General features: G+C 35.6%; 2 protein-coding genes across 2 annotated transcripts; one reads left to right on the top strand and one right to left on the bottom strand.

The window, feature by feature from the left end:
* The first annotated feature begins 683 nt into the window (after nucleotides 1-683).
* LOC114752052 (probable mitochondrial saccharopine dehydrogenase-like oxidoreductase At5g39410) lies at nucleotides 684-3399 on the top strand. The gene is made up of 2 exons (XM_028940781.1): nucleotides 684-1377; nucleotides 2388-3399. Exons 1-2 carry the CDS (start codon nucleotides 703-705, stop codon nucleotides 3075-3077), a joined length of 1365 nt encoding a protein of 454 aa, XP_028796614.1. The 5' UTR covers nucleotides 684-702; the 3' UTR covers nucleotides 3078-3399.
* Nucleotides 3400-5558: 2159 nt separating this feature from the next.
* LOC114752063 (cyclic nucleotide-gated ion channel 2) lies at nucleotides 5559-9227 on the bottom strand. Its single transcript, XM_028940798.1, has 7 exons — nucleotides 8371-9227; nucleotides 7715-7930; nucleotides 7295-7611; nucleotides 6891-7002; nucleotides 6544-6780; nucleotides 6232-6318; nucleotides 5559-6104 (listed from the first exon to the last, which is right to left on the bottom strand). The coding sequence occupies exons 1-7, from the start codon at nucleotides 9022-9024 to the stop codon at nucleotides 5610-5612; spliced, it is 2118 nt and encodes a 705-aa protein (XP_028796631.1). The 5' UTR covers nucleotides 9025-9227; the 3' UTR covers nucleotides 5559-5609.
* Nucleotides 9228-22879: the final 13652 nt, after the last annotated feature.

The following is a 22879-nucleotide window of genomic DNA, read 5'->3' as shown; positions in this document are numbered from 1 at the left end:
CATGAATGTCTTCAAAAAAATATCACAAATTTTCTACGTATTAATTGTTAATAGCCATTCCAACTCGTTTTTGTTTAATCCCACGTACTTGCTGAAATGTCCTTACATTTTACTTTAGAACTAGGGGCGGGTAAAGATGGGGAGGAGAGGAGATGAGGGCGGATTAAAAGTGGCGTGTGTGTGATTCACCAGAAGGAAAAAAATGCCAATGATGTGGGGGGAGAACTGAGAAGCGTATCATATTAAAGGCCTGTTTAGATTTATTTATGAGTAATTTTTTAAATATCTCCGTGAATTTCTTTAAAAATCTGTTTTGAACCGACCTCCAACCAAGTCCTCCAGCCAAGTCCTAGGATTCATATCATTACCATGCCCGAATGGCGGGTCCTCCTCCAGTAGCTCTCATTAGTCATCGCTCCCCGATACGGTTGCCGATTGTGTTTGCATCAGAGGCGACTCAGGCAAGTTCAGTGAAAAGGTCCTCGATGCCGCGCCTGCGTGAGCTTATAAATATCATTTAATTAATTATTGATGTTTCGGAAACATGGAGTAATTAGAGCGGTCCCGTAACAAAAGCCTCATATGAGAAATCAATTCAATTATCTGCATTTCTTCCTCCTCGTATTCGTGCACCTTCTTCCTCTCTGAAGTGAAAAGCAGTTCGTTGCGTAGTACACTCTCAAGTCTCCGCTCGCTGAAACCATGGAAACAGCCCCGAAACTCGATTCCAGTTCTGATTTTGACCTCATAATCTTAGGTGCTTCGGGATTTACTGGCAAATACGTTGTCAGAGAAGCTGTCAAATTCCTTAACGCCCCTTCCTCCCCTCTCAAATCCATCGCCTTGGCAGGTCGTAACCCTGCGAAACTCTTCGACGCTCTTAAATGGGCCAGCCGTCCTGATCCCCCGCCTTCGATCCCAATTTTAACCGCCGACACAACAGATCCCTCTTCTCTCCACAGGCTCTGTGGCCAGGCCAAGCTGATTCTCAACTGCGTCGGCCCTTTTCGTCTTTACGGCGACCCTGTCGTTGCCGCTTGTGCTGAAACCGGGTGTGATTACTTGGACATATGTGGCGAGCCTGAGTTCATGGAGAGGATGGAGGCGAAGTACCACGACAAGGCTATGGAGACTGGATCTTTGGTGATATCGGCATGTGGGTTTGACTCGATTCCTGCTGAAATGGGACTGATGTTCAATTCGAGACAGTGGCAGGCTCCGTCGGTGCCGAACCGCGTCGAAGCGTACTTGAGCTTGGAGTCCGATAAAAGGATTGTGGGAAACTATGGGACTTATGAATCGGCGGTTTTGGGCGTGGCTAATGCGAAGAAGTTGCAGGAACTGAGACGGTCGAGGCCCCGAAGAGCTAGGCCAGTGGTAAGAGAATCTACACTTGAAAAATGTTTAAGCCTTCGAGGCATTTCTGCACTTACTGCTTTTCTGATTTAGACATGTAGGCGAGCCTTGAGAGGCAAGTGTAACTGCAACTCTCTGCATTTTGATTAATTGTTATAGTTGTCTAGTTGGTAGGAAGAGCTCTTAAAGAAGTTGGAGGGCCTTTTCATGGTAAGATTTCGATTTGAGTGATTGAAAATCAACGGAAGCATAAAAAATGGAGCAAGAGTGGTGTATCCACTTATCCATGTTAGTCTTAGGAAAGCCAGTGCAGAAATAATTCTAATTATTGGCAATACTATTGACATTAGAGCAATGAAAATGGTTACATTCACATTATTATACGGTATTGTTGCATACTCGAGCTGTCTCCGAAGAACATGTACGTGTGGTGGTTTACTGTGATTTGTGCGGAGGTTTAGTTCGTATAAATATAGTGGTAATGGTTGTTCCAAGGTACAAAGGTGACAACTTGTAATTTGTCGTATGTAATGGCTTAGCTGTGATAATACCATTCTTTTGCATTCTTGAAGTTGAATGTGTCAGATGTAAGCTTCGGGGACATTTAATTGACAATGACGGCAACTAGAAATTGTTGCAGTGTCAAAAATCTAGATCTGGTCTTAGGAGTTGCAATGGCATTAGATTTACTGACCTAATATGAAACCGTAAATTGCTAGTTTCTTTTCGTTCTTTCTTTACCCAAAGACATGTTCTTCTCTTTCACCTCTCAATTTGGAGGGGAACAAAATGTGGGGTTTGGTGGAACGGGAAGGGCGTATTTGTACTTATAAATCATTTTGAATGTCAGAAATCATTGACTTATTACTTTCCGTGGATCATTTTCTGTCTCAATTGTGATCTCCCGATCAACTTAAACTAATGTTGGTCTTGCTACTGTTGTCTATTGACCTTGCGCCCCCTTTCCTTCACTCTTTTATGTGGTTTAAAATACTTTGTCACTATATCAACTTTTATCTTAATGCTTGCAGATTCCTGGAGCTCCTCCTCCGAAAGGAAGTATTGAACACCAGAAGAAAATTGGACTTTGGGGAGTAAAGCTACCTTCTGCAGACTCGATTGTTGTACGAAGAACACTAGCAGCTCTAACGGAGAATCCCCACGGTCTTCCTGGAAGGAATGAGAGCGCTGAGGCAGTTGAGAAAAGGGGAGCATACTGGTCAAACGTGAAGCCAGCTCATTTTGGTGTGAAAGTAGGCTCCAAATCCTTGTTGGGGATTTTTGGATTTGTTACGATCGGGGTTTTCTTTGGTCTTTTGGGAAGTTTTTCTTTTGGTAGGTGGCTTCTTCTGAAATTCCCTTCGTTCTTTAGCCTTGGTGGGTTCAGGAAGGAAGGTCCCTCTGAAGAGGAGGTGGAAAGCGCTTCATTCAAGATGTGGTTTGTAGGGCATGGTTATAGCAATGAGAGTCTTGCGGCACAGGGAAACTCAAAACCTGACATGGAAATTATAACAAGAGTAATGGGACCGGAAATTGGATACATCACCACTCCAATCACTCTTATTCAGTGTGCTCTGGTTCTTCTCAGCCAACGGGACAACCTACCAAAAGGCGGAGTTTACCCTCCAGGTATAGTGTTTGGTCATACTGATCTTCAGGAAAGACTTCAACAAAATGGGATATCATTTGACATCATCTCTAGGAGTACTCTTTCCTCTTGATTGCTCCGCTTTAATCTTTTGTTAGCCCAGGCAAAGTTATCTTGATCGGCAGAGAAACCCTCTTTCTTTTTTTTCTTTTGTCTTTTTTACATTTTGCAAGGGTACTAAAGATTTTACTTGTTCTGAATTCGATCATCTCTTAACCATGAGCACATTTGTTCAGGTGCATTTTACTTATGTCTTTTAGGCTGATATTCTAGGAAAATAATATGATACAAAGTAGGCGGCGTAATTTATAATTACCCCTCTTTTATTTCGAGTAATTATTTATGGATTGATTGATCACTGTGTTTTAATCCCGCATTTTGTCCGATAAATCTTATACCCTCGATGTATAAAAGCCATTCTAAACTTCCCCTGGCCCTTGCTCCTATGATCTTCACCTCACTAGTACTTAACTGTTTCAGACAAATAATGATATGTACGAGGTTTTGTAGTTTCTCAATGCTTGGAAAAATATGAAAATTAGCAGTACTGACGGGGCTGCTACTACAAAGGTCTGTTTTAGAGGGAAGAATGGGAATCTTGGGTTTGATAAGGGCCAGAAAATGAGAAAAATATCCGCTGGACGTTGAGGGAATGAGGAAAGAAGACCTGACTGGAGGCTTGAACGAATACGAAGGTAGAGATGGAGAAAGCAGTGTGATGGAGGACGGAAAGTGAAGCCATTGTTATTTTTTTTGGGGGGGGGGGTGTGATAGGATAAAAAAATACTTTTGAAAACCATTTTTTTTTGTAGTGTGAGATAAATTCCTTCATATATTTTTTTATATCATAAAAATAATTTTAAAATCATGATTTTGTTTTCATCTAAATCTTAATATTATATTAAAAAGAAATCAGTGAAACGTGTGAAATATTTTGGAAATTGGTTTTCGCGACCTCTGCAATGTTACAGGGGTCCCTTGCTCCGTTTCTGTAATTTAATATTCTGTATTTTGCATATATTATCTTGTTTCCATCTAGTTCTTCTGCCTATTTGCTATTTCTGGGGAGGTGCTGGGTTTAGTCGTTAATTCCGTGCAGTATAAAGATTCGCTTTGCAGGCTGCTATCAATTGGCTCCGCAGCCTTTCATTAGAATGCTCCAGAAAACCAGTTTAAGATTAGATTAAAATAAGGGAAAATTAATCTTTTAGTCCTTCAACTTTTAACTCATTTATAATGCAGTCCCTCAACTATGACTCGTTGCGATTTAGTTTCTAAACTTTTGACTCGCCTGTGATTTGGTCCCTCACCTTTTTATTTTTTAAAAACATAATCCTTCTCATCCGTGTGGCAGTCCAACTCATAACTCATCCTTCATACTTGTAGAAAAACGTTATTGACGGTGTTAATAATTGTTGATGTGCCTCTAAATAGATACCCATAAAATTTATATAAAATTTGAAACAGATTCCATGAATAAATAATTGTGCTTCCATAGTTTGAGATCCAGCGGTGAAACGAAAGATGCAAGGGACCACAAAATTTGCTATTACTGATGTTGAGTGTTTCTTGATTCTCTAAATGTGAATATCTGGTAGATAATTTACCTTTAGAAAATCTGAACGAATCATTTCCATTGAAAAAGTAAAGAATTTTTAGATCCATTCCTCCCTGTCTGCATTAGTCGGACGAACACGAGGAGAATGAAGATGGAGAATACAAACACAAGGAGAAAGAAGATGGAGGAGAACGCATTGATCAAGAAGACGAGATCGATGGAGAATGACAAACAGGCATGCAAGATCTTACATGCCTTCTTCAGCCAAAGGAAATTCGAACAAAGATGGAGAAGACACAAGGAGATGATGAGAAGGGGAAAATCGCTGCAGCACTAATCCTCTAGCTTTTACCCTCATGCTGATTCAACGTCTAATGTGGCGCTTACAAGGATGAAAGGTATGATGTGGTTCTTATATGGGATGAGAAATTAACAGAGAAGGACAAATTTTATGCACGTTGGAAAGATGAGGGATTGAGTCACTAGCAAGTCAAAAATTCAAGGACTGAGTCATAACGAGTCATAGTTGAGGAACTGAGTTATAAGTAGATTAAAAATTAGAGGACTAAAAGATTAATTTTCCCTTAAAATAACTTATAAATAGCTTTTTGATTGTGATTTATAAAATAGATAGTAAACATGTGACGAGAGTTTTATTTTGATTTAAATGTGAAATATGTTTATAAGTTATTTCAATTGTAATACTAAACAAGGCCTTAATAAGTTGAGTTTGAAAGTATAGAACTTCCATTAACGAGTTAACTTTTAGAGTACTATTTCTAGTCTTAATTATAAGATTTTTTTTGGAGGTAGTATAATTTTTGTAAAGCCCTTATCATATAAGAACGACAAAACCAATTTTTATCCATATTAATTCAATCTCAACACAGTTGCTCGTTTTTGTTTTTGGTGCACATTCAAAGAGTGATTCCACAACTTCTCGTTCAATAGACAAAATTTTATTGAGGAATAGAATGGCAAACACAACTCGAAACATTGAAGAAGAACAACGGGATTTTCTCTTTTATTTTTAATTAATTTAAATTTTCATTCAAGGTGGTCATGTGGCCTTATTGACATGAACATGGCAGCATACTGCAAGAGCCTGCGTTCAGCGCTACTGCTTCCTCCAGCTTCGATTACAGGGGTCACCGGACCTCTTGTCCTCTGCCTGTATCGCCGCCATGCAAACTGTATGTTCACGGCAGCCCACGTTCTCCAATTCGATGAGTAATATCTCGCCGTTCTCTTCAGCCTCTCGTTGGCAAACTTGTACCTGAAGTGGTCCGTCACGTACTTGAGGTGAGTTGAATCCAACCCAAAGGCTTCTGCCGATTCCAGGCATATGAACGTGGCGGACGATGCCGGAAGTCGGTCGAGGAACGGCCGGCGAAGGCACCAGGAGAGAAGCTCGTCCCCCAAGAAACCCCCAGCTTCGATTATGCTGGTGGCCACCATGCCTTTGCTTAGGCTTTGCATGCGTTTTATGCGCCCGCGGACTATGAATACCATTCTTGGCACTGGGTCCCCTTCCCTGATTATCTGTTCAACAAAAGTCATGTATATATTAATCAAAGACATGGTCTTCCCCGCTATCATATGTATAGTGATATCCAATGCATCGAATGGATAAATAGGATTATATAGCAACTGTCTTCTTGATGTGTACCTTTTCGTCTTTAGAGAAGACTAGGGGTTTAACCCTATCACAGATGTTGTCAAGGATAAGATCATCCAAGTTGTGAAACAGAGGTACCTGCGAAACAGAGACCACGTAGCTCCATCATCATTTTCTTCCTTTTCCAGTCCAAGCCTTATGTTATAGCGGCTTGACGATATGGATTTTATGATATATATATATATATATATATAGTGTGTGTGTGTGTGTGTGTTAATCTCCAGAAAAGCGATTTGTTTGTTCTGCATCCGTTGAAATAAGTTGCAGAGAACTGAAACCATGGATTGGGGCAACTTTTGTTACCTTTTTGATGAGGTCTAAGCAAAGATAACGCTTGATGTCTCTCCTCAATCCTTCAGGAAGGTCCCTGATCAATTCCATTTCGTCCTCTCCTCCCATTGCTGCCCATCGCTGGCGTTCAAACTGGCGAACCCTCTGTCTTAAATGGGACGGAAGCTGCCTCCTCCTCATCCACCATTCCATGTCACGACATCTCAGCTGCATCTTTCTTTTCTTCGCCATTACTGCGTGCAAGAATACCTTCACGGAAACCACAAATCTTCATATTAGACGTTTCATTTTGATGGAAATATTTTTCTTTTTTTATCATTTCTTCCTCTGGGTTTCATTATTATGTATGTTCTCTCTACCTGGATGTTACCAATCAACAGAGTGAAGAGCATTAGTCCGCTGAGTACGATGCAAATGCTGAAAATCACTTCTAGCCAGTTACTTGTGGGCTCAAGATCGTTGCCAAAAGTGCTGCGGCGTGGTAAACAAAAATTAATAGAACTCATTGAAAGGTAAAGAAATCAAGTCTTTTGTTATATTTCTATAAGAGGTAAAGAACAGAACGTTTAATCAAATATGTTAGAGGAGGTACGTACTAATAAATCATGAACAACAGACATCGATACAAAGTAAAATCCTAAAAACCTGATCTGATCCTAGGAAGCATTATAATTTACGTATAAACGAACTTGGAATTGTTACGGGTTTTCTTCTCCAATAATAAATTGTAATAATCAAGAGGATGCTTTGGGAATATATATACCTGAGGGTCATCAAACCCCAAAATATGGGATAAAGAATCTTGACAGCCAGAGAGTTACTGGAAATGACCGGGAGAGCCCATTGGTAGATCCCATATTTAAAAGGTCCTTTCACATCTAAACACAATGGCTTTCTTGCGACGACTGTGAAGTTTCCATTACATGAAGTTCCTTCTGTGCCTGTTGGTGACAGAAACTTGTAACACACTTCATCTGAACATGACAGAGGGAGATCGCATCCATACCCTCTTTCACACTGCTGGCTCAGGCACGACGCTACACGTTGAATTGCAAGCACATACCAACACCCTCCTGCTACCTGTAAATAGCTAGCACATTCAGATCAGATCAACTTAAACTCGAAAGTGAGTTTGTGGGGTAGGAACAAACAATGGAGGGGGCTAAAGGGCGTGGTTAATTACATGAGAAGCAATAAGGTAAGCTATGAGGTTGAGGCCAAAGCCCCACCAAATGGTGCCGAAGATATAGCCCGTGACTTTTTGCATCCTCCTCATCATGCAGATGCTGTGGTAAACCTTGGGCAGAAATTGAAACAGGAAGATCAATAGCATTATAGTCATTATGATTTTAATTTGCTCTTCTCTTATCAACTTTGGGAGTACAAGCCAAAACACCGCCTGCAAATGAAACGCAAACAGCAATTCAGCACAGCTAATACTTTATCCTAGCTAGTCTTTGGAAACAAGGATAGCCAAGAAAAAGTCCTAGGAAACTATACTATAAAGTTTTATTGATTTAATTTTTAATTATTTGACGTTAAAGAAGACTCTGATATGGTAAAGCTGATTATATTCTACTATACCATAGTTCTTTATTCATAATCAGATACCTTGTTGGTTAGGTAAAAGATAAACGTCCGAAACCGCTTACAAAGTCATTATATACGTACGCAATCAGCTTTTTCTGCCGTGACAGAGAAATAAGCTAGCGGGGAACGAGGAGTAAATTGGAGTTTCGAAAAGACATAGGAATCATTGCTTTATGATCAACCCATCACGTGGCAATGACGCTTGAAGAATTGAAAGGGTTTGGGAATGAAGGAGAAAATTTTTCTTGCCTGAGGAACAGGAAGTATCACAAAGGCGTCGAACCAGAAGCCCCTGAATGACCTCAGGTAATGCGCTGCTATGGCACGCGCGTCCCACACCAGCTTCCCACACCCAACCACCATCGACTCCTTCGACACGTACGCCAGCCTGAACTGCAACCACACGTGGAACACGTGAACCACGTCCACCAACGTCCTCAGCACCGTCACTATCGCCGCTAAACCGCCGTCCATGTACAGGCACGGCGTCCCGTCCCTCCCAATTGACAGCGCGTAGAAGAACAACGGGTCCACCGCCAGCGCCAACCCTCTCGCCAGCAGCAGAGCCCTGTTCCAGGTCTGCACGCGCTTGCTCCTCGGGTCCAACAGTCGACCGAACGGCCCCGATTTGGGTCGTTGCCTCGGATTCCTCACCGCGGTTCTGTTCTGGATAGGGACTAAGGAAGAACCCGCGGAAGCCTCCCATTGCGGCGGATGATAGCTGTCGCAGCTGGTGGAGTGGAAGACGGGAACACCCACCTGAGTACAGGCATAGCACTCGACGGACGAATTGGCGTTTGGACTAGTGTCATCGGCGACGACGTCGAGGCCACTGTCCCCTCCGCCGCTGCTGCTCTGACAATAACTTCCCAAGCACCTAGGGAGAGAGAAGAGAGCGGGCATGATTGGTCATAGAGAGAAACCATGGGAGGGAGTTGTAGATATTAAAGAGCAGGAAGAAGGGAGAGAGCAAAATGAATGTAAAGAGAGGAAGGTTGATAAGCTAAGGACGGATGACGACGGTGAAAGGAGAGAGAAGGAGGGAGAGAGAAGAAGAGGTGTGGCTGAGAGTAGAGATGTGCGTGTCAGTTAGAGCACATGAAATGAGAGTGAGGACCCTGATATTTGAGGGAAGGTAACGCCCTCACGGCTCCGAAACTGAATTGCCGTGGTGGGGTTCCACTGGGGTTCATGTATACTCACCTCTTCCACTGTGACTCTCTCTCTCTCTCTCTCTCTGTAACTGTAAATCTAGTTTCTTGTTTCTTGTTTCTTTTTTTTTCTCTCCCAAAAAAACAAGGTAGAGTCCGGCGTCTGGTTGCAGTGGCCTTGCTGTCTGGCCCCCCCCGGGGGTTTCCGACGGGGGACCACTGTCCGTCTACCTTTGTTTCTTGCTCTTCATTCCCGGCCCTTTTTGCCTTTTATTCATCATTTCCCAGTAATTAATATATTCCATCAATCAATCAAGTCATATATATATTCCATCAATCATTCTGAGTTCTCACTTGAGTTCTCCGTGCTGAACAAGAGCAGGTCGCTTAAAAATCAAGACAAAGCATTAAATAATTATTCCCTCCGATTTTATTTTTTACCAGCGCCCTCCAATTTTATTTAGAATATCCTGTGTATTGGATTTTGATACCGGAGAATTATAATTAATTCTCATAAAAGAAAAAAATAACAAAATAAATTCTAGAGGTCGTTATTCTTTACTGTATTACTTGTCATTACAAGCTGCTCAGATTGTTATTAGAACCTTTTAATAATTATTTCTCTTTTGTAAAATTTGATTGTAATTTTCATTTTTAATAGGAGTTATCCCACTTGAGATATTTATAACTCATCTTTAACAATGTTCTTATTTCTTTTACTCTTTTCCTCCTGATGAAAGCAGGTGATTTTGAAAAAGTTATAAAAAAATGTTAACAGTTCCCTAATTTTCTTACTTTTTTTTCAACAAGAATTCATAAGGCTTTAAAAAATAATAAAAATAATTTTTAAAAAAAAAAACGGAACCGGCTATGATGTATGGTAGTGAATGTTGGGCAATAAAGGAAAAACAAGAGCACAAAGTCGGAGTAGCAGAAATGAAGATGTTGAGATGGATGTGTGGTCATACAAGAAAAGATAGGATTCGAAATGAAAAGATTAGGATAAGAGTCGGTGTGGCACCTATCCAAGAGAAAATGGTTGAAAATCGCTTAAGATGGTTTGGACATGTGCAGAGAAGGCCTTTGGAGGCCCCGGTGAGGAGGGTGGATCAAACAAGATGGAGTCCCATAAAAAGAGGCAGGGGAAGACCGAGAAGAACGCTGAATGAGGTCATTGAACGAGACCTCCTAATCAACAACATATCTAAGGATTGGGTTGTTGACAGAGCACGATGGCGTCGTGTGATTCATGTAGCCGACCTCACCTAGTGGGATAAGGCTTGTTGTTTGTTTGTTTTAAAAAAAGGAACCGGCGGACTGTATGGCGTGCCAGACCAGGCGCCCTGCGGTATATATCATTATTTTAATATTAACATTATATGAGATTTTCCTAACCGTTGATGAAAAAATGTTGTAGTATTACTTTAATCATTGTGTTAAAATTATAAAAAAATTTTTTTGCTAGGTATAAATATCTTCTTATTAGAAATAATCACGTTTAAAGCATTATCGTGTGTTAAATGTAAGCATCTCGGTGAGTATTCAAGCATTATTTTGCACATTATGAAGAATTAACCATTTCTATTAAACCAAAATCCTTAGTGTAGGAAGTCTTAGGGCCTGTTTGGGAGAGTTTAAGATATTTTCTATAAGCACGATTCATGCAAGTTGAGACAAAATTTTTCTTGTATACTTATCTTGTATTCTGTAAATCACCGTTAAAAAACTACTTATAAGCTATTACAAACAGGTTATTACTTGATCAAGGGCTTACTGGCTTTTAAAAGCCCACAAAGTCAAAACAAAACTTTTTTCAAATACTTGTTTCATAAATTATGATTAAAAATCACTTATAAACTATTTCACCATGAATTTTAAAGATGAGTACATGGGGCAGCAATGCCAGATAGGCCACCCTTTGGTGGGACCGCACCAATAATTTAATCAAATTAATGATTTTGAGTGAGATTAGCCTCAGTCTCCCTTCCAATGATCTTGTCCAACCTTATCTTCATGTGACTCATTTAAGCGGGTGCGCATGCATATTTGAATATGAACAGAGATTCGTCTTCACATATCAAATAATTTAATCTCCGGGATTGTCATGGTAGTGGCACGATCTGAGTTACATTTTTTTTTTTTTTTGCCGGACGAAGCAATTATTTTTTAACTTTTACAGTAAGTTATCACATTTGATTATTAATATAATAACTAGTTAACTAATTTGAGTATATTTTAAAAAATTAAATATGTTAGTTATTTATAATAAATATATATTGTTTTTCTTAAAATACTTTTATTAATCAGTGTATTAGTTAGAACAACTATTTAATAAAATGTTAACATATAAAACTATTACAATAATTATCTTAGGAAAAATAGAGAAATACAAAAAAAAATTAGAATCTTACATTTAATATTGAATTAAATGTCAAACTACTTTTATATGAAAGACGTAAAGTAGTACGCCTCTAATCCTTAATATATGATCTAATTGTTAAGTTGATTTTGATTTTAAATATAAGACCTATTTATCATATTTGTTAATTTTTTCTAAATTATCTTTATGGATACTCCCTCAACCATAATCAAGTAAGTGGGAGAGTAAGGATATTAAGAAAGATGATTATAGTATTTTAGAAAAAATATGTCATATTTCTTATAATTAATTAACTTACCTAACTTCTTTAATCTAATCAAATTAGTTAAATAGATCTTATATTGAGGACATGAGGAGTATTAATTTAGATTAACTAGACGTTATGTGTAATATCGCCACTTACTAACTAGAACTAACCATGATAGAAATGACTAAAACTAGTAAACATACACAGTCATGGTTATTTAGGAGAAATCACATTACTAAGGGGCTAACCATGATAAAAAAAGCATTCGACCTCAATTCAAGCTATCATGGTTAGAAAAAGAATAACATATATCTGTAATAATAGCTAACAAGGTTTTAAAACAACACGCCTCGATAAATTATAATAGCAGTTCAAATTTGACTATATGATCAATACTGGCAACAACTAAACTTGTGAAGATTTGTCATTATCACATCATGGATTCATAATAATTCAATCACATACAATTTAAGGGCCTCAGGCCTACTATCAATACTCTAGTCCAATATTCAGACAAAATAAACCAAAGATAGAATGTATAATACGTTCACTAGGTCAAACGACATAAAAATATGAAAAAGTAAAATAAATCCCGAATGAATGCAGTCCTGATGCGTGGTAATATACGAAAAGATTGCATAAAATAAAGTCCAGAAGCCCTGCACTGTCAGCTACAGCTATTGAGCCTCATGAGTCTTCCCCGAAGGTCCCGCTAACGTATTGTTTCCTGAAAATGGTAAAGCAACGGGAGTAAGCCAACGTCCCAGTAATTAAATCCCTATCTATCACACATCCTAGCATGGGACAACGTCCCAGTAACTAAATCTTTATCTATCACACATCCTAGCATGGGCTAGCAAGGTGTTAGGTGGGGTACACAGAGTTAACAACAATTGATAGACATCTATTTAACATTTAAACTCACAATAATTATACAAGACAAATATTTCTACTAATATCATGCAGTTGATACATTTCAAAAGAAATAACATACTTTTCATTTATTTAAAAGATATAAATATCAATGAATATCTCATGTCATGTGCAATTCCTGAACCCAGATTCATCCTTATATCCTTCTTATTTTGGCTGACTGGACCCATGGGCTAAGTTCTTCCCATTTGACTAGCAACTCTAACAAGCTCACCATACAAGTGATGTGGACCGGCCAAATATCACAGGGCACTCAATGGACTATGGGTCCGTCCTCGAAGAACTAGTGGAGTGTCGCAGTCCCTCGAAGAGCTAGTGGGACAATAATAGCGATCAACTATAGAGCTTCGTATGAAGGCCAATATCACGTGGTAAGTATATGAATCTCAATAACTCCAATTATCTCCTTTTCCCACCTAAAATAGGTGCACAGGGTTCAAAATGACACATTTATGTGTATAATCAACCGAATTTCATAATAACACGTCATAATCATGATTACCAATTTCTTGCAATACAAACTATGTCAGTCCTTTTTTAAAATAGCATCCCACAAGACAGTTCATAAAAAACATAATATACTTTTATAGAATTACTTATAAAGCTACTCACCAGCTTCATACCGAAGCATGCAACAGATAGGAATTTAGTTACTTGGTCTCCTAGCTAACAATCAAATACAACCAAATTCCAACCTTAAAAATGTCACAATAGAGTTTATATCTACAAACGAAATTAAAATGTTATTTCTATAGTATTAGAGTAGGCTACTCACAAAATTCTAGCCCCTAACTCCTCCTCTAAAAGCTTTAATTTTTACTCAGAATTCTAGTCTAAAAGACATTTCTCTAAGGTTTGGAATGAGAACATATATATATGATTTAGACTCGGTTCCTAAATTTTTCTTGCTTAAACATCCTTTAATTATTAGATTATATTATTAGAATCATCAAATTCATAACGTAAATAGATAAACTGTAAATTTATAATTTATTTTCCATATTTGAAGGACTTAAACAAATAGACTTAATACAAACTAGGTTATTCTCACTGTAAAAGTTAAACCCTTATTCTGACCATTGAATTTAATTTCCTATCTATCATGATACTATCTTCCAAATTATAGTTCAATCTAACGGTGAACGAACTTAAAAATGCTAATTTACTGCTTAGTACTCTATCTAAAAAAGAAGAAGTTAAAAACATACCTAATAACTTGTAACCCAGAGATCAAAATGACAATCCAACCGTTGAAATTAATGACTTGGATGTCCCAAATAGGCTAACCAAATTTCAGTCCGATCCAACGGTTAATAAACTCAAAACTAGCACTTTTTTAAGACTACCTCGGATATATGCGAAAATTATTTACTCATTTCAAGCTTCACCCACTATCTCCTATATATAGGCTTCTCAAACTCCTTCACTCTATAGATTAGTTGATGTGGGACTTTTATACCATGATATAATTTTCTAGAATATCATCCACACATATTCACACACAAAAACACTATTAAAATAATAATAATAATTTGCTTATATCTAAATTTTTTATTAGCTTAATACTAAAATATATTTATTTATAAATTTAATTAAATACTAGATAAAAATAAAGATGTTACATTATGCAAAAAGATTAGATAATCCGTGTCATTGTTGCGGCTGCACAGTGAGCTCCATAGATTCTGCTGACTGCGTGACTGGTTGGCTGGAGCCAAATGGACTCTGCGAGGCTCGCGCCAGTTTTCTTAAACCCATGAAATATTGTAATATACATGACATTTGGGGTGGGGTGCGGGGGGGAAAGAAAGGTAAATTCGTATATTTAAAATTTTTTGAAATAACTGCCTTGTTAATTAACGATTTCTTCTTGTTTCTTTCCATATATAGTGTAACGCCGTTTGAGCTGTTATGTGCGCGCGCGCGCACTAAAAAATTGAGTTGTAATTTTTCATTTCACTTCTTAAAAATCGAAACAAATTTCAGAACAACAAAAAATGAGAAAGTATCATATACTAAAAATAGTTCTTGATATTGATATTAAGAGTTAATGTAATGTTTAGTCTTTACTGTTTATTTTCATTTTAATTGTGGTCCATATATTTTCAAACCATAGAATCTTGTTTTCTAAATTTTCTCTCATCTAGAATTTTAGGTAGTGTATTTTAATAAAAACAACCCTAATCATTTTATCTCTTTAGGAATCAAAATCTATATAAGGATAAAAATGACAAGCTGTAAAGACCAAACATTATATTAATCTTAATATTAATATTATTATAATCCAAAACTGTGATAACATGGGTTTGGATTTTCTCAGCGGCCACGTTCTCAGCGTCCCAATATCTACTGTTAGATTAATCTAAGAACTCACAATATACCACATCATCAAGCTATTAAAAATTAAAAATAAATCTAATTAATGCCATAGAATTGCTTTCTTTTAAATGAACTATTTTTTTGAAAAAGAAAATTTGAGTGCATCATCTAATTTCTTAGATATATTTGTTTTAACTGTAGAGTTTAATAAAAATCTAAATTAATATAAATTGAGTTAGATAGGACCACAAAGAGATGTAGAGTTGTGCCATCAAGTATTTTAATTAAAAATTTTAAAAAATAAAATACTTGATATTATTTTGCTACTCTTTGTGGTTCCATCTGACTCAATCTGTATTAGATTGAATTTAGATAAATCTTCCAATTTAAGATGGTCAAGTTTTTTTATTCTATAAGCTTGGAGTCTGAAAATTTCATAAATTCTTTAACTAAATGGGCCAGGTGGAAAAAAAAAAAAAGGGTATTCCATGCTAAAAATATCCTAGTTGAAATCTAGTGTAAAATTTTTAATAGCATCCTAATGTGGCATAATATAATAATCTGTGTTAGACTCATTTTAACGGCTGCGATTGGGAGGCTGAGGGACGCTGAGGGCGGGGGACGCTGAGAGTATCCTCTTCCTGATAACATAATTATATATCTACTTGTTAATAGCATTGTGATAAAAAACACACACACACACACACAAACAACATCATTGTATAAGTCACCATTCAATATTATAACTAACTGAATGAACAAATTTTTTTTTTTGGCCAGAATTGAATGAACAATCCGAGGATTTTGAAAAACGAAGTGTTAATTTCGTGAAGCAAATTGTGATTGGTCTTGTGTAATGATAGTATTGTTTTTTTTGGGTAAAAATGTAATGATATTACTTGCACAAAGGAGAAACCATTTACAAGGGCTGATATTTATAATGTTATAGGATGAAAATAAACACCAAGTCACCACCAACAACAACAACACAGAAAATAAAACAAATAAAAGGGTGGGGGGGACAATCGAGTGCGCGTGGCCTTGGAGAAGGGACAGCAAGGAGAAAAGGCTGGCTTGAAAATGAAGTACATTTATACGTACTGAAAAGAGTACAAAATAATTCGGTCCCAACAATTAATGTAAAGCATAAAAACAGAATACTATCTTCGATTCTAATTATAGAAACTAGTTGACTAATTTGAGAAGATTAAAAAAAAAGTTAAGTTAGTTATTTGTAATAAATAGGTATTGTCTTTCCTAGAATATCTTTACTAATCAAGTGTATTGGTAAGAACTATTATTGTTAGAAGGATTATATTGAAAAAAAATGTATAAATAAGAGAGACAAAATGGATTAAGGTCTTATATTTAAGATCAAAATAAAAATCAAATATGATTTTATATTAATGATACGGGGTAGTATCATACAACGGAGGTGATGTTGAAACGGGTTCCACATGGCCATCAGACGACTCTGTTTTTTTGCTAATTATAAAGATAACGACGTCGTGTGTTGCTGTCTCTTTTTTCTTTCCTTTTTTTTTTTTTCCGTTGGTCAGAAATTTTGGGTCGTGTTAGGAGCATTTGCGTGAAGATGCCTCAATCATTATCTCCCGTTTTTGTCTTCCACTGATGAAGTGAAAGTCAATTTGATCAGTGGCTCATAATGGGGTAGAAAAAACATGCCTTTATTACAATTTTCATCACTTGCATTATACATAGCCTCGTAATAAGATAAGAACCGACCACACGAGAGTTGAAATCTTAATTAATATTCATATGAGCCACAGAATAGCGATCTGATCTGGCTATTATGGCATGTACGGTTGGCTCATTTCACATGGGATAATACTTACTCTGAATCCTTAATATAAGAACTCGTTTGATTTTTATTTTGATCATAAATATAAGATTCAAATCCATTTTATCTCTAATATTTATGTTTTTTTTCTAAGATAATCTTTTCAACAATTGTAATTTTAGTCAATACACTTGATTAATAAGGGTGTTTTAGAAAAGACAAACATATTTATTACAAATACCTAGGTTAACTTATTTCATTAATCTCTTTAAATTAATCAACTAGCTTTTATAATTAGGACCGGAGGTAGTATATAAGTACAAAAATCTCATGAACCTGCTAAAATAGCCTCAAGTCCCATTTAGATTGGTTGTAATATACTCGTCCGGTTCTAAATATAAGACCCTTATACACACTAGTATAAGAGTCTTATATTAAGGACCGGAAGAGTATTAATTTTGCACGTGAAATAATGACACTGTTTTCATATTGACAAATTGAATATCATAAATTTACAAGTGAATCTTTAAAATTTAGGAGTCAAATTTTTTATATTTTCAAATCAACCTGTTAGAATAATGATACTTCTTTAATATTTAAGGTCAAGTTTTGAAATATGTAAGTTTTTAGTAAAACAAAAGGTGAAATTTACATCACATCGCGTTACATAATCGCGTAATAATGTCTATCCTCGATTATCTTTTTACTACACACTCATTTACGTGAATAGAGAAATGAGATGGATTCCTCAAAAGTCAAACAAAATATCTAAATAAAAAATTTGAAAAGTTCGGCCTAAAATATTCACTTGTACAGTGTTGATTTGGGAATCTGTCTACATCGCAGGGATTAGCATGAAGATTTCCCCTTGTTTATATATATCAGCACCATAAATCAGACAGGTGAATATAAAATGCCAGCATCGTACACACACACACATGTATATACTACCTCCGGTTTTTAAACTTTTATTTTGTAAGACCACAATCCATTTTGTCTTTGATATTCATTTATTTTTTTACAATGTAGTCCTTGTAATAATAATAATTCTAGTTAATACAAGTAACTAGCGAGAATGTTTTAGGGAAGGCAACATCTATATTTATTACAAATAACTAATTTAACTAGTTTTTTTAATATACTCAAATTAGTCAGCTAGTTCTTATATTAAGTACTGGAGATAATGTATTGCATGTATACGTTGATATATAGTCACAATCAAAGATATTGCAGGTATGTAATCGAAATTTTTGTGGTCATCCAGGAATTTCTTTTCAGCAGTACTCTCCAAGGATAAATGCGGTACGCATCCGTTTTCAAATCCAGCACGACATTGGGTTTCTTTTTTTGCTTTTTTCCCTATCAGTTCATATTTGAGTTAAGCTTGGCCGTCTGAAAATTTTATAGAGATTGAGTTGTCTAATATTCTTCTTGTTCTTAATATATGACCTAATTATTAAGTTAATTTTAGTCTTAAATACAATATTTATTTTTTTATTTATCAATTTTTTCTAAATTCTTCCTATGAATACTTTCTTAACCACAATCAAGTAGGAGAGGGGATGATATTAAAGCAGATAATTATGATATTTTAGAAAAAATATGTCATATTTCTTATAATCAATTAACTCACCTAACTTTTTTAATATAATCAAATTAGTTAAATAGGTCTTACATTAAATACCGTAACGCAAAACACAATATATAATCCTTTCTATCACCAGGCTAATTAACACAAATTTTAGTTTTGTTTCCCTTTTGCTATAATTCCCACGTTTGGCGGATTGCCTTATAGTAAGAGCCTTATAAACTTTGGACTTTCCAACTTCAAATGCTAGCTTTTTGGGCATGGCACTTCCAATGACATGTATATATAATAAAATTGTTTTCATTAAGAGCTTTCGACGCCGGGCGGAGAAAGCTACTTATGGAGATTTTTTACTGGAGAGGATGATTGACAAAAGGTTGAGTAAATTAAAGTGCTGTAATGCGACGCTGACCTCCAAGGTGCATTGTTATGAGTCCCAACATTAGGATACTCAGAACTATTTTCAAATAATTGTTTTTCTTCTAAATGTGAGATTCAAACCAAATGATTCAGACATCTATTAATTAACTTATTTTCTCAAAAATCATTTTGAAAAATAATTAATTTCATAATGTTCGTTGTTAATTTTGATGGCATACAAATGGAAAAACAGAATCAAACATCCCCATATATATGATTTGGAATCGAAGTAAATGAAGGGGAGGCGTGCCAAATTAGAGCAAAATATATTAAAGTCACCGCTTTTTAATTTGTTGTTACGGGAAAAAAAAAAAAGACATGGTTGTAGCTAATTAATCTAAGCTCAATTGTTGTCTGCTAGCAGTGTTTGATTGCGATTGACACTAATCATAAGTGAATTTATAATTAATTACGTGATTTCGTCCGTTGGTTGTATGTATGCATTTTATGAACAAATCTTCCAAAGTTTCTGACTCTGTTCTTTTTTGCTTTTTTCTGCCCGAACTAATCATCGTTATATAGTTATTACATGTCCGTACTTAAAGGTGAATTATTGTTGTTGTTGTTATTATTATTGGCAATATCGATCGCTTTTTTGGATTTTGTCTTTAAAGGAAATAGTGATTAATTAATAAGTGCTTGTTGCTTCAATCTGAAGCTATGCATGATTATAATGGTCAATCAATCAAAGGAAACTGAAAAATGAAGCATTCAATAATTATCTGTACTGTCCGACAGCAGAAATAATAGAAAATTTCATTAAATCATAAAACAAAAGAGGCAGTGACATTGATTAATTATTTGATAATGCGTGCACTCAAAGGATTAAAACAAAATTATGATTAAAACATGTCTCGTCAGCATTTACATTTTAGCACGTTTGTACTTTGTAAGTAAACAAAATTAGTAAAAGATTATTTCCTTTGATTTGAGGAATACAAACAAAAATAATTATTAATCGGAATCATTTTCCTGATTTCACCCATGTAAACGTACGTATATGGGCAATAATTCAAAAAAAAAAAAACTGAAACAATATAGTACTTCAATATGCAACTACCATGCAGGCCCCAAAAAAAAAGCAGCTACCACAGTCTTAAAAATCTTAATTTCATCATTAGTATATATATATATATATCATCTTCAATTTTATAGGTTTTAATTCGATTTTTCAACTAAATATGAAGTGCAAAAAAATTAATTAATGGGTTAAAAAAATAAAAATAGTAACCACATCATTAAATAGAAATGAACATGATAATATGTAAAATGTTATAAATTTCAGAACCTACAAATAAACAATATACTACCTCTAGTTTTTAATACAAGACCTTATTTGATTTTTATTTTGGTCATAAATATAAAATCCCAATCCATTTTTTCTCTCATATTTATGTATTTTTTTAAAGATAATCCTCCTAACAATGGTAATTATAGCCAATACACTTAATTAGCAAGGTTATTTTAGGAAAGTATTTATTACAAATAATTAATTTAATTTTTTTTAATCTCTTCAAATTAGTCAACTAACTCTTATAATTAGGATCGGAAGTAGTACCATACCGTTCATAAATTATGAATATTGTGATTAACCTGAGATTTTGCGCAAATATAGGACCTATACTTAGAATTTAAATTTAGCAAATATATATAATTTTAATTCATTAACGTTTCCTCAGTTATTAATTTAGTCGGTGATCTAACTCGAAATGACTCAATTTTAATAGTTTTTAATTTAAAACAACTAAATACTTATGAATTTTCGGACTCAATAAAACTCAATTCTTATACTATCTTACCTTAATAAATGATACGTACTAAGTTAAAATTTAGAAAGTAAAGTAACAAATGAAGGGAAATTTAAGAAAACTGTTTGTTAGATTTAGATAATACTCTCTACAATCCTATTTATAAGGTTCAAATTTAGGAATGAGTGTGGCACATTTTATAAGCTTCAATTTGGGTTTGTCTTAACATTTAATGTATTTTTCTAATAGTGTTCTTAATTATTTTTTCCTATCACATTTTTTCACATATTTTCTTTCATCTTTTTTCTTATTTATAATTTATTATAAGGGCATCTTTAAAAACAAAAATATATTTCTAATTTATTTATTATTTTTAGCTAATTTTGACTAATTATTCGTGATCTGTGAATTAATTATCTGAAAGTTATAATAAGGATTGAAGGGAATATTATGTGGAGCTGCAATCAATTAGAGTTGAAACTTGGATCAACCTTAATTGAAAAGGATATAATTATATGATAACGAAGAATATTGGGGGGGGGGGTGCATGATTGGGGGAGTTAGGATTGGGAACCACATGCATGCAGAGACAAAAGTAGGAGGGACAAGCCGACAGAAGCAACCAACCTGATTTTTCGAAAAAACCAGGTACAATAATTGAAACACAACAATGCCCTTATCTTCTGTGGGTCCATCACGCCGTTCGTACCCGTCGGCCGTCGCTTTCCCCTCTTCCGTACACTCCTTTTTCTCCGCCTTCCGCCTCAGTTAAGTGAATTTCAAGCAACTTCCTCACGTCCGGTAGCTATTCCTGCATGTGTGCGCTTGTCCGTGACCTTGTTCCTCTTCTCAACCTTACAAACTATCAGTTCCCTTACCGGTTTGCAAATTATCTCCCTCACGTTAGTTTGAAAAGAAAAAAAAAAGCACTAAAATATAACTAGTTGAAATTTGTGCGAGTTACAAGAGTTCTCACAATTTAAGCAAATGATTGAGAATTTGGTGGGTTGTAAATAATGTATGAGTGTGGGCGAGAGAAACAAGTCTCAAAGTGTGTATGTCGACATGCAGCTTTGAAACCAATAGAGGGTTGGGTCTAATGAAAGGAATTAATCTCTCACAGCATAACGAATTAAAGTTCAAATTCCAACTAAAAAATGTATTCATATTTAGTGCCTCGTAACAATTATTCTTTCTGGCGCCAACCGTTTGAACCTGTGGAGCAATTTAGTTGGGAGGATTACGAGGAAGACGATTGTTGGGGCCGGTCAGGCCTACTTCTCATGCCAGAGAACTAATCAAATGTTGATATGTACTGAGCACTGAATTCAAAGGGAGAGGACGTCTTGGCAGTCATTTGAAGCAGTGTTACGAGATTGAGTTAATATTTAATGTGCAATTATGTAATATATATATATATATATATATATATATATAATAATGCATAAGGCCCCTCTCCCACTCCCTATTATTTTTCAAATTAAACTATTTATGATGCTCAGTAGAGACTGATTCAGGGGGTGCTGGCCCCACATCATTCCCCAAATATATTATATGCAGGCACCTTATTACGCCGTTAATAATACACTAGAATCCAAAATCCACAAATATTTAAAAATAAAAATAAAAAGCATTTGGCCAGACGGGATGCTGGCATCACTATATGCATATGATCATCCAGAGGGAGTATGACTCATGAACGCATCTGCACCCAACACACCCGTGCACACGTATTGTACGCGTACTTAAACGCCGAACGTTTGTGTGTTTTATTAATATTTTAACAGAAAGTGTGTTTTGTAACAAAAAAGCAGCAAATGCTGTCTGTTTTATAAATAACTAATACTATGATTAATTTAATTTTATAAATTAGTTATCAACTTCATACATTTATAACTGGAGAGAATAATACTTAATGCGCACGTTGTACTGTCAAAAGTAATTTTTTTTTTCAAAAAAAAAAAACCTCACATATATTTGATCCGTCTCCAATATCCAGCCGGTAGTTGGGATGAGAAGATCGATGAAGGAATAATTGGGAATAGATATTTGATCACGACGTATAAATATCTACAGATAAAAATACGATAGAAGGGTTTGGTTTAATTTATTGAAGAGGGTGGAGTTGGATGCTTTATTTAATGGAGTGATGGCAGATAAAAGGGAGGAGC

This window comes from Neltuma alba, unplaced genomic scaffold, assembly GCF_004799145.2.
Source record: "Neltuma alba isolate B1F8T4 unplaced genomic scaffold, ASM479914v2 tig00007216_pilon, whole genome shotgun sequence".
Classification (NCBI taxonomy): domain Eukaryota; kingdom Viridiplantae; phylum Streptophyta; class Magnoliopsida; order Fabales; family Fabaceae; genus Neltuma; species Neltuma alba.
This window is presented reverse-complemented; position numbering and strand designations above follow the sequence as displayed.